Source organism: Myxocyprinus asiaticus, chromosome 13 (genome assembly GCF_019703515.2).
Source record: "Myxocyprinus asiaticus isolate MX2 ecotype Aquarium Trade chromosome 13, UBuf_Myxa_2, whole genome shotgun sequence".
NCBI lineage: Eukaryota > Metazoa > Chordata > Actinopteri > Cypriniformes > Catostomidae > Myxocyprinus > Myxocyprinus asiaticus.
The window spans coordinates 22,805,362-22,819,026 of NC_059356.1; the positions used below are offsets into that span (position 1 = coordinate 22,805,362).

Genomic DNA, 13,665 nt, shown 5'->3' on the forward strand with positions numbered 1-13,665 from the left:
AATAACATATCAACAATTTGCTAAATTGCACATTAAATTCTAATTGATATTTAACTGTTCTGCTTATTTTGTTGAACTGATAATAACATTTTGTCTGATGTTTTTTAGGAGTAAATCGAGTATGATGTTCAAGGAATAGTTCACCCCAAAAAATATATATATAATTCTCTCATGATTTACTCACCCTAATGCCATCTCAGATGTGTATGACTTTCTTCTGCTGAACACAAACATATGTTTTTAGAAGAATTTCTCAGCTCTCTTGGTCCAAGTGAATGGTGGCCAGAACTTTGAAACAAAATCAAAACAAAACAAAAAACAATCACATAAAGGCATCGTAAACGTAATCCATATGACTCCTGTGGTTAAATCCGTATCTTCAGAAGCGATATGATAGATGTGGGTGAGAAACAGATCAATATTTAAGTCTTTTTTTTATTTTTTTATTTTTTTATAAATATGCATGTTCAAACAGCCCTCCTAGGCACTCTTCTCTCCCAATAGTTCGTCTTCTTTTGTTTTTGGCGAGTCGCATTCTTTGTGTATATTTGTGCTACCTACTGAGCAGAGTGGAGAATTAATAGTAAAAAAGGACTTACATATTGACTTACACCTATCATATTGCTTGAGAATACATGGATTTTATTACTGGAGTTGTTTGGATTACTTTTATGCTGTCTTTATGTGCTTTTTGGAGCTTCAAAGATTTGGACCCTGTTGACTTGCATTGTGAGGACCAACAGAGCTCAAAAATTCTTCTAAAAATCTTTGTGTTCAGCAGAAGAAAGAAAGTCATACACATCTTGAATGGCATGAGGGTGAGTAAATGATGAGACAATTGTCATTTTTGGGTGAAATATCCCTTTAAAGCATGTTCCAGGTCTTATTGTGAACAATTCAGTGGTGCACATTATTACAGTGTTTTTGTTTTTTAATCTTTAATCATAATGTAATAACTTGCTTTTCCTTTCAGACAGCTTTACTTTTCCACTGACATCCCTTCACAATTGAAATTATTTAATGGCCAAATGATTATTTAGGCATTTTTTTTAAGCAAACTGGCATTAAAAGCTCCGTTCTGGTATGGAATGCCTCCTTTTCACAATCCAAAAATTCCCTAAGCATAAAACCAAGTATCAGCCTAGTATTTTTTTTTTTTTTTTTTTTCACATTGAATATCATGTTTCACTTGGAAATGCATTACAGAAGTAAAACGTATTCTGAACAGGGATTCAAAATTGACTTTAACCTCCTTCTACAAACACATTTCTACACATGCATTCCCTTTTGCACACTTTTCCGGAAAATATAAACATACTTTTTAAAATCACACCATCCCACATACACACACACACACATACGGATACACAACCTTCACCCACACAAAGGTTCTGGAGTAACAACATTAAGTGTCTCCTCAACTCTCTTTCAGCCCACAAGGAGCACTTCCACTGTAAAGTCTCATCACACCGGCTACCTATATACAGTATCTCCCTGCTCACACACAAAAATGTCTGCCAAAAACTCGACTTGCCTACTGCTTCTTTTTTAGCAGTATCTGCTCTTCCATCCCCCATACATCAATCGAATACTGCCTAGATATACAGGAGTGTTTCTGCCTACAAAAACTTAAAGGGATGTTTCACTTAAAAATGAAAATTATGTAAAGTAAAAGTTTAGCTGAATGTCCAAGCTGTTCTTTTCCAGAAAATGAAACAGGGGCTGTCAAGCTCCAAAAAAAAAAAAAAAAAAAAAAAAGCAAGTTGTAATTAATTTAAAAGTGTGATCACCATTGACTTTCATTGTATGGAAAAGAGCAGCATTCTGGACATTGTGCTACAGTATAAATAACTTATTTTGTGTTCCACAAAAGAAAGAAAGTCATAAGGGTTTGAAAAGGCATGATGGTGAGTAAATATAGACAGAATTTTCATTTTTTGTGAACTATCCCTTTAATACCATATTTTCTATTCTTTTGGTAGTTAAAAGGTTGAAACTGTGTTAGCCGTAAGCTCACCTCAGAACGTGTTTTGAACACAGATGCTGGGGAAGAGAGATAGTGGTTGTCATGATAACAAAGAGAAACACACATATGTGAACTGTCATAATTTGATGTAACTGCAGAAAGAGTCAAACACATTACCTCCCATAGCTCCTCACCACCAAACCAGTCAAACATTCCTTTGACTGTTGCTCTGATGTTTGGTTCCCCACGGGCTCAAACCATCGGCAAAAAAAAATAAAATAAAGAAAGAAATCAAAACCTGCTCAAAGATGATGCATGAACATGTAACTAAACACAAACCAACTTGCTCATGATGTGAGGTTCATTGGAAGGTTTGGGGTATTGTGGCATGAATGGGATTACATTGTTTTCCAGCAGGCTGTGTTGGAGTACAAACATTCTGGTGCTTTCTTCTTCTTTTTTAATTCACTCGAGGCGATTGTGTTTTTCTTTTACTCCTGTCTCTTCGTCTTAAGCTTGAAAAGACAGATTACCGAGTTCAAGAAGGAGACAAGCATTGCAGAAAAAAACAGCCAAATACAGATATTTTTACAAAATCATAGTGGGCTGCACTGATTATCTTAAACTGCTTAAGTGGAGGAAGTTACTTAATTTGAGTAAGATGTTAAGTGATTGCATGGGTCTGACGAGCCCTTTCAAATGCTAATATTAATGCTGATTGACGTTAAGCAAAAGGCCAGACCATCTTAAAAATTCAGTGTCCACTGGCTTTTAAAGCAGATGACGAGACAAAGACAAAGCAATCTTAAAAACAGCACCTCCAGGATTGAAGTGAAAAACCTATTATTCAAATAGCCTTTTGAGTGTGTCACTTTTAGACCCAAACAATGTCTGAATGTTCATCAGCATGTGTGTGTGTGTGCCTTGTAGAATAAAGAGCTGCCAGATCAAACCTGTCATTCTTCCTCATGTCCCACAGGAAAGAGGGAGAGGGGGAGAAATAGAAAGCAGAGAATAAGAGGGCAGAGGAGTCTTAAAGAAGAGACAAAACAGGAGGACGTGGATCGAAACCTCTTTCCACTGCACCAGGTACCATCAGCCACCCGTTTGACTCAGTCATGTGCATGGGTGAATTAAAGCTAGAATTTCATTGCTATGCTTTCCCCTGACTCACAGTGGCTTTGACAGCAGAGCTGTGGGGAGGGATGGATAGTTACAGGCAAATAGACATGACTCAGTTTTTCACACTTCTTTCACTCTGTTAATAAGGTGCCACTGCACCCAAAATTGAACTCTTAAGATGGAAATGTATGGTTGCGCACTGGTATGACCAGTGAAATCTATTCTATTCTAGACAATATTTCTCTACGTTTCATTGTTACAGAACAGAATAGAATTCTAACAGAAAACATATTCTATTCTATTGCATTCTATTCTAGGCAAGATTTTACTACTTTACTGCCAGAATTAAATACTAGCACACAACAGAATGAATTAAAATAGAACACATCTGTTTTATTCTAATCCAGGCAAGATTGCTCTACTTTTCTATTCCATAGTAGAAGAGATTGAAAAAAATAGGATAGATTAGAATAGAACAGAACATATCTGTTATATTCTACTGAAGGCAGAATAGAATAGAATAGAATAGAATAGAATAGAATAGAATAGAATAGAATAGCACACAACAGAATCAAGTAAGAATTAACACATCTGTTCTAATCTGTTCTAGGCAAGATTTCTCTACTGGTTTCTTCCAGAATATAACAGAATAGAATAGATTAGAATTGAACACACCTTTTCTATTCTATTCTAGGCAAAATCTCTACTTTTTTCAGACAGGATAGAATAGAATATACCTCTGTAGAATAGATTTTTCTTTTTCCCAGTATAGAATAGAATAGAATAGAATAGAATAGAATAGAATAGAACATAATAAAGTAAAATATAACACATCTGTTCTATTCTAGGCGAGATTTCTCCACTTTTCTCTTCAAGAGTAGAATAGAATAAAACACATCTATTCTATTCTGTTCTATGAAAACTCTCTACTCTTTTCTATTTCATAGTACATTTGGTTAACCCTTAAATGCATGGTCATTTTCACAAACACTCTTACATATTTGGGTCTTTAGAGACCCGGCACTTATGTCTATCAAATATGGATGTACAAAATGTCCACAATTAGAAAAAAATGAAATAAAATATATTTTGATCTATTTTGATGTTTTATTTTTCATAAATTATAGAGATACTGGAACAAATCAGGACAAATCAAGAACAGGATTCATTGTTTTGACACTGACATTTCATGAGGCAACTGGCTGTCAAACACATATTGAGCTACACATAACACATAATATACAGTACACATGTGTAATCTATGTGTAAATGACGTGTAGCTTATGTGTATCTTATGTGTATTTTCACAGGCACTTTTTGAGTCTAAATAGATGCACAGCTTACATTATTCATTAGTACACCCAAATGACAATAGTCATATCATACTGTTGTACTTGCTGTAAGTTTACTTCAGTGTTGCTTCTACATCAAATAGCAATGTCAAATGTAAATCAAGTCAATCACTGAAACAACAGCGCCACCTTGAGTAAGAAATTGCATGTATATTATGTATGTGTAAATGCATATAAAACATTGATAATTCACCATTGATAATTCATTGTTGCACAAAGTCAATGTGATCTAGTATTTATTTGTATGAATACAGTACTCATTTCTCTAGTAAGACACAAAGAAATACTGTAGATATCCTGTGATAGTAAACTTAAATAGATATGAAATAATTATAAAAAATATAATTTATGGAAGTGCAAAAAATAAAAAATAAAACAACACTCTAACATACCTCATTTGGTATTTAAACCACTATTAAAAAAAAAACAATAGTGTGTGCAATTTTGCCTTTTTGTGTGTGTGTGTGTGTGTGTGTGTGTGTGTGTGTGTTACACTATTTATAAGAGATACATTGAGGAATACTAAAGAGGTGTGGGCACAACTCCAAAACATGGATGAGGTACAGTGGGGGAATGAGGTCCCGGGTCTCTAAAGACCCGAGGTATGTATTTAAGGGTTAAATTAGGATAGAAAAGAAAATAATAGTACAGAATAGGACACGCCAGAACAGAGAAGAATAAATCTATTCTCTTCCATTCCATTCCATTCTATTCTATTTTATTCTAGGGATGGCTTATCTACTCTAATAGAGTTTAAAAGAATAAAATATAACAGAATATAATATTTACTAATTAGAATTAGACCGAAATGTGGCTCCTATATTTCAATGTTCTTTCTCTCCACTGTCTTGAACTCTGTGACATCACACAATTTAATGAACATGCGTATATAGACAGTGTAATGTCCAATCTTAATGTGGTCATTTACTTTGCTGAAGGTCATATGCATATAACCCCACACAGTGCTTTATGTTTGTCTCTGACAAACTCATCCATCCACCGTATCACTGCTGGGTCACGTGACCTCAATACCTGTCAGTGACAAGACAAATTACATACTGTCCACCTCACATTTCACGCATCACTGCCAGCGGTGTAACACGCGCAGACACAAAATGTACCAGAAGACAGATATTCAGGTATAAATAGCTCCAAGCATGCCTTTGACCCAATGTGAACACACACTCATGGGGTTTGAGTTATATGAACATATATGCACATACATGTCATTCAAAATCATTCAAAATCTTTTTAATCTGTCAAACATATTGTGTGCCAAACATATATAAAGAGACATAAAGTCAATCCCTCAACAAAGAGAGCAATGCCTCATCAGTACATGAAGATCTTAACACACTACATGCCAATGCACTCAACCTTCAGTACATGCAGACTCTTGAGTGAACGCCTGTCTCCTGTAGTCTACTTATCAGCAATTAACTCATTCATCACAGCGCACATGTGACTGTCTCTGCAATAGCAAACATCCGTTCATGCTGTAAGACACACTAACTGAGATCAAACAAACCCAACTGAACTGCAACACAGGAGCATGTTTCTCCTCAGCTTCTGGGGTTACTAGCACAATTAGCGCTTTGTGATAATTTATGACAAAACTCTTGTGTGTGTGTGTTTTTTCATTGTGCATGGGGTTTCCCTCCCTCTGGGTAATCACATTACCTAATAAATGTATTTAATATGCCACTTGCAAATCTGTATATGCAGACATGTCAGGTACTGTATCACTGTTTTTTACACCTCCACAGCTGTTGACATTCTTTTCCAAATTAAGTTAATATTCAGGTTAAGAAAAAGAAGTTTACAAGTTCCACAGATATGGGAATATTGGGGAAAATCCTGTATGCATGGTAATCAGCATTTTCCAAGTACACTGAGACATACACATTCTTTTCTCTTCTGAAAATATTGGAGACCATTTATTATAATGCATTTTTAGTCATTCTGCACAGTAGTTTAATCAACTTTTAAATTTCAATCAGAATTATCGAACATATGTGCAGGGATAAGGGTGTTTCTTCAACTTCGGACACTTTCATGTCCCAGGGGTGTAATTTTTATTCAAATGAACAGATTTCAACTTCTGTCTTTTTACTATATGAAACTCTCATTAAAACCACACTGGCAACTTTTTACCAGGCCTTTATCATTCATTTTTGATACTTTTCAACTGCCTTTTATGCAGATTTCATTGTTTCAGTTTTGTAGTAGACGAAGACTTTCAAAATTGAACTTTAAAATTCATAAAAAATACCATGAATAGAATAGAGTAGAATCGAATCTATTCTATTTGAGGCAAGATTTCTCTACTTTTCACTGTTCCAGAATAGAATAGAACTGATTAGAATATAATGGAATAGAACAGAATGGAACACATTTGTTCTATTCTATTCCAGGCAAGATTTTTCTACTTTTCACTGTTCCATGTTAGAATAGAATAGAATAGAATAGAATAGAATAGAATAGAATAGAATAGAATAGAAAAAATATTCTAGGAAAGAGTTTATATGTTCTCTTCCAGAATAGAATATAATAGCACACAACAGAATGAATTAAAATAGACTACATCTGTTTTATTCTAATCTAGGCAAGATTTCTCTACTTTTCTCTTCCAGAATAGAATAGTTATAATTTATAAATTATCACCTCATGCTCTAAAACAAAAAATCTGAGGACAATGCCATCCTATTCTCTCTTATGTTTGCATCTGTGTTATTAGAAAAGGAGGGAAAATCTATTCCTGTGCACCCGACCCAACCTTTACCCTCATTAAGACAGAAACAGACTGACTGACGGACAGACAGACAGATAGTGTTCCTTATTTTTACCTATTTGAATTGGTTTGTGTTCTTCCTGAAACAAACTCTCTATCTCTCTCCCACTCTATTCTCAACTTATGCCTTGTATTTTCTCTATTTTGTCTCTTGTGATAACGATCTTTGACTCCTTTCATCTCTCTGCTCTTTTCATCTGTTCTATTTTATCTTCTCTGTACCCTCTCTCTGTACTCTTTGTACATCAATTTAAAATCAATAGAGACACAGAGTTAGAAGTGAGATTAGGTGAGAGGAAGGTGATTTTTAATATTTCATTTGTTTTGCAATACACAATAAAATATGGGGGAAAAAATCAGTGACATTTCGTTCAAATTAGAGGACATGGGAAGGCAGATGGAAAATAAAACAAGCGAGAAATGGAGAAATGTGAGGCAAAAGATATTAAGAGAGATGTGGGGGCAAGTGAACTGCATTTTAAAGGGAATATTTGAATATTGGATAAACCATGACAGGGTTCATTCTGGTGTGACTCTTTGTGGTATTTGCACCTCCAGGATATGCTGTACTAGTTTACACTCACACAATACACCTTGCCTTTTGTTCAGTGTAAATGCTAAAAAAAATTTAAAAAAAAAGTCAAAAAAGTCCAGTGTAAATGCTAAATCATGAAATTCATATGTGCCTTTTTATTTTTCACAGCTATAACTTTAAATGCATAATATTAAATTTCTCAGGATCTGACATGTCTTCCGACAAAAGATGACTGTGTATAACTGAGTCAGTGTGTGTGTGTGTGTGTGTGTGTGTGTGTGTGTGTGTGTGTGTGTGTGTGTGTGTGTGTGTGTGTGTGTGCGCGCAGGCTGGCTGGCGAATCAATCTAAATGGCCTGGTTTGCTGCATATGCCGACTTCAACCGAAAATTGGCAGGTGAAAGAAACAGATAGAAAGTAACAGACAGAGTTCATTCATATGTAATTAAAGCACACACAGCAAAGACAGCTGTGACTGCCTGTCCCTCAAAATAAGAGACAAAAATCACACACAAGGTACGTCTTGTGGTATTCTCAAGTCCTTCAGCTGTTATTGTATAGACAAGTCTCTATGACAGACAGGGAAATTAAAAAGGAACTCCAGTGTACATCTAGCAAACACTTTTAATACACAAAGCCAAATCATTTCTGCTTTCTTTGTTGTTTTGTATGTGTGTGTTTACCACTGTGCTTTATACACTTTTATATAAAAACATAATATAAAAAAACAATATGCTTTTGCTGCACCTAGAAGTCCAGGCATAGGGTAAGAATTAGTTAAATACACACTGTATCGCTTCAAAAACCACTTGAGTGATATGGATTACCTTTATGCAGTCTTTATGTCCTTTTTAGAGCTTGAAAGTTATAGACCACATTGACTTAAATTTTATTGACAAAAACACATCGTACATTCTTCAAAATATCTTCGTCTTTGTTCTGCAGAAGAAAGTCATACGAGTTTGAGATGGCATGAGGGTGAGTTAATGATGGAAATGTATTTATTTATTTATTTATTTTATTATTATTTTGTGAACTACCCCCTTTAAGTAATCCACATTATGTGACTAACATACTGCTCTCTTGTCTTGTTTTCCAAAAATTAGGGAAGATATTTTAGCATTCATATTAAGTATAAATTGTTGTTGTTCTGGCTGAGGTTCTTTAAAGATTAAAAAAAAAAAAAAAAAAAAAAATTTAAAATTGCCTGCTTAAATAGCCCTGAAGCAGAGTTGAGGTTGTAAGAGAGAGAGAAGATATCTTCATTCCAATTTCTGTTCACATTTCTTTGCTTTCTCTTTATTGCTGCTATTCCTCAGTTTTCTGGCATTTTATTTTTTTCCTATTTACTTCAAATCTAATTCTCTTTCTCTCTGCCTAATTTGTTTGTGCTCCCTCATGCCTTCTCACCTGGCTATTATATTTCAAACATCTCACTATCTTACCTTGCCTTCACTGTTTATTCTCTCTTCTACTTTATCTTCTTATTCTCTCATCGAGAGAAAAATTTCTGCACAGCTTAAACTGACAGTCTGCTTCAATATATCAGACACCATTGACCAAAGACTCTTAATCAATCACTACATTCATTTGCTACTAGATAATTAGTGTGTGTCCAGTGAAATATTTTTGGAGTGGGTCTGAAAGGTCATTCATGCGTATCTTTGAAGAATATTAACCTGCTTTAACTTTATAATTTTTAAGAGGACTGAGATCACTTATCCATACATTATTATACCAGAAAGAATATGGGCCATTGAAGTGTTCAGTTGTATTACACTGACTTCATTGTTCACCTTATTAGGAGTCTTTGACTGAGTCCAATTAGTTACAGGAATAAAGTGCTATTTATTAATTCTACCCAGTGTTGGTGAATGAATATGTGTTTTTGTGTGGGTAAATTTTCCATGCCTTACTCCTTTAATTTTTAGCCTTTTCAACCAACAGTGATGTTAATCTGGAACATCAGACAGCCATGCAAACTCATACACATAGTAGCATCAAAAAGTGTGTAAAAGTATGTTTATAATGTACCTGGAACAATATTCCTATCAACCAATCAGATTTTTCAGGTTTAGAGAAAGGGTCAATCTTAGGACTAGTGTTAGGGGCTTGTAAACCATTCTTATCAATTTACCATTTCACTCTGATTTTAAGGGTAGTTCATAAAAACTTAAACACCAGTTCTTTGACAGGATGTTGTTCCAGGATTTTCAAAATATGTTGATACAGGAATACTTGGGAAATCATGATGACCTTGTGTTCAGATACATTTCCTACCAGACCTATTATGCACTATTCTTCCAGAAGATAAGTGTCCATTGAAAATAATGACTCCTCTACCCTTCAGAATACATTTTTCACAACTCCAGCATGAACATCTGTAAATTATTCTGCTAAATTTTCATAAGGTTCTAGAAGACTGCCCGAGGCTGCAGCCCACAATAATCCTCCTTTACAAGTGTGCAAATGTGGATTTTCCGGCATTTCTCTGCCTCTGACCTCAGCTCCCGCAGGAGTCTTAGAAAGGCTTATGAACTCAAAACCCAGAGCAACTGTCTTTTCTCTTCGCATTTTGGCAAATACCTGCTAAAACCGGCAGCCACTTAAGCTTTAGAAACATCACTGGCGTGGAACCGATTTCCAATTAGCGAGCAGGTTTGTTTAAATGTCACTGGTTACAGAGTGACAGATGTTAGACAGTTATCTGTCTGTAAAGCTTGCTTATCTAAGACTTTTGTGATTGTAGTCTAATCTTATTCAACTGTGATGATGGCTGTCCGTGTCAAGATTACAATAATACATTTAAAGCCCATTCATGTAATAGGTAATCAGTAGTGAAAGGGGTTTTGTTTCGCCTCAAATTCTCAGCAGTATTTCCATCCTGCTAAATTATATTTCACAGGTCCTTTGATTGTAACTTATGCTCAAAATTCTATGCTCTGCATGCTTTCTGTGAAAGAGAACAGTACATGGAAATGGAAATCAGTCAGTTCCTACCAGTCCACAACTCAGTATATCAATGAGAAAACAATTTCAATTAAAAATACCTCCCATTAATTCTGAGTCCATCAAGCATTGAGGCACTTTAACTGACTCTATATTCATCCTTTTGACTAGCATGCACACAACTACATCATAACAGAATGACAATATGACATAAAAATCCCCTGACACTTATGTAACTGCTAAACTTCAAGTGGGGAGCTGACAAGTCTAGTTATTCTTATACATTATTGATTTGAGAAATGCAAAATATGCTTAAAGATATTTGCAAACAACCTCCTCCTTTCTCCCTGATATTTATACAGTTTATTTTTTTAAAAGACACCAAACACAAGTATGCGATCTTCCAATAAACAATTTACTGTACTAAATAAAATCAACTTTTTATCATTGTAATGGTGCTTCACTATCAAAGTTTGTCAATGAGAAATACATAACATGTGAGGAGGGCAATGTTGAACCACAACCAGGAAGTGCTTCACCACTGAAAATTCATCAAATGATGCTCATAAAACCTACCACAGGCAAAAAGAAGGATTCCACCACACAGTACATTTAAAGAGATACCACATTTTGTACATTACTTAATTTGACTAACCTAGTCAAGTAAAAGTCTAAGTAGGTCTTAGTAAAATGTGAGCAGTTCTTTATAATTTAGAAATGTCACTTAACTGGGTGCAAACGCTAGAGAACAATGTTATACAATTAGTTATACACATTATCACATGAAATACGATTTGATGTTGATTGAATTTTATGGGTAGGTGTCTAAATATTCAGATTGATAACGTTTGTTAATTAATTGATTAAGTTGAAGTAGTATGTGAATAAAAGGATCACACATGTTTAAAAAAAAAATAAAAAAAAAATGTAAATGTCCTCATAAACGTAAACAATGCCCCAGAAAATCAAAACCAATTGCCCTTTTATGGAAAAGTTGATTTGTGACACTGTTAGAGAATAAAATAAAGCACATTTAAAGAGTTGAACACCTGTTTATGCACACTTGTCACTAAGAACAATCTAAAATATAAGAATTAAAAGTGTTCCCACAACTGAATCTTGGGAAGATAGAACCTGTGAATGAATTAACGTAATGTAAACTGAAATGAATGCTTTCCAGACAGCTTGGTGATGTAAAGAGGCAAGCAAGATCTCTAACTTATGAAATTGTTTGTATGTGGCTCGGGTTAAAAAAACGTAACCTAACAATAATAATAATAATAAAAAAACTTTTTTTTAAATAAAAAAAAAAAAAAACAATTTTAAAAAAAAAATAAAAATTAAAAAAAAATTTAAAAAAGGAGCGAGAATGATACAAGCCCCAAAATTAAAAAAAAAAAAAAATAAATAAATAAATAAATAAATAAATAAACAAATTAATTGTTTCTGGTATGTATTGTCTAGGGTCTTTATAATTGTGGGTCAACTAAAAGCAAATAAATGCCCAATTAGCGCAGTAAAAGTGCAGCGACTGTGCGTGTGTGTTTTTTCACCTTTATGAGTTTACACCTGATTTGCGCTGACACCATATGGCTGTTCCTCAGATTGCCCACGCGGAACATTAAGCAGAGTTTTCCGTCGCGCTGTGAGATCACCGAGTCCTGACTGAACATTAGCGTCTCTGCGCGCTTCTTGGGCTGCGACATCTTAATGAACATACAGCCGATGAGGAACGCGTCCACTATAGAGCCCAGCAGAGACTGGAACAGGAACAGAATAATGCCCTCAGGGCACTTCTCAGTTATATAGCGGTACCCATAACCAATGGTCGCCTCGGTTTCAATGAAAAAGAGGAAAGCTGATGGGAAGTTGTAAACATTGGCGACGCAAGGAGTGTAGGAAGCGTCGTGGCCATGATTTAAGTCCCCTCTTATATATGCAATGATCCACCACATCGAGGCCATGACCAGCCAGGCGATGGTGTATGTGAGGATGAAAATGAGAAGGTTCCAGCGCCACTTCAAGTCTACCAGCGTGGTAAACAGGTCCGATAAATAACGACTGGTCTCTCCGCCGAGATTCCCGTGCTGGACGTTGCAGCGTCCGTTCTTCTCCACGAAGCGCTGACGTTTCTTCTTCACCTGCGCGCTGGAGAAAGTCGCGCCTCTGTTCGTGTTCACCACTTGATAGTCTTCTCCAAATTTACGCCTTAGCGCAGCCATAACTTCAATGCATTTGTTTCATTAAACCGGCAATAATTAATTTTAAAACTTACTTTGTCTGTAGCATGGCTTTGGCACCGTTTTACTTTTTTGAAAAGTAGATGAAACGGTTCAAAAATGCAGTCAGAGTGTATTAACACCAAACGTAGCTCTCTCTTTGCCAACTTTTCCCTCAAATGCAGAATAAAACTGAATAGTATAGTTTACTGAGTAAAGAACTGAAGGACTAGAGTGTCATTCTGCTGTACTTTCACTATGCATATGTAGTTGCCTACTATTATTGTGTAGGATGGTATTCTCCGTGCCAGTGTCCCTTTGATGTCTGTGTGAAGTGCACGGGTTGTGTTCTCTGTGCACTCACTGCTCTTCTATAACATGACATGAACAGAAGAATGAGAGAGAGAGAGAGAGAGAGAGAGAGAGAGAGAGAGAGAGAGAGAGAGAGAGAGAGAGAGAGAGAGAATGGGTGGGTTTGTGTGAGCGAAATGCTATTTTCTACAGTGGAAAAGATGCTTGAGTGGTGGGGAGTGTGTGTGTGTGTGTCTGTGTGTGTGTGTGTGTGTGTGTGTGTGTGTGTGTGTGTGTGTGTGTGTGTGTGTGTGTGTGTGTGTGTGTGTGCGTGCTCAGTGGTGGGTAAAGCATTGGGGGAGGAGATTACATTTCCAGTCAAATATTGAAATCAATACTCTGCTCAGTCTACTACATGGGTGTCCAATGACAGCGAATACA

The 13,665-nt window shown here is 35.6% G+C and overlaps 1 protein-coding gene across 1 annotated transcript in view; it reads right to left on the reverse strand.

The window, feature by feature from the left end:
* LOC127450818 (G protein-activated inward rectifier potassium channel 1-like) overlaps positions 1 to 13,300 on the reverse strand; it is a 41,934-nt gene extending 28,634 nt beyond the window's left edge. The window contains exon 1 of the mRNA XM_051715204.1: positions 12,268 to 13,300. Coding sequence (XP_051571164.1) covers positions 12,268 to 12,936 — 669 coding nt within the window. The 5' untranslated portion in view covers positions 12,937 to 13,300. The remainder of the gene's footprint in view (positions 1 to 12,267) is intronic.
* Between the last annotated feature and the right edge of the window lie 365 nt (positions 13,301 to 13,665).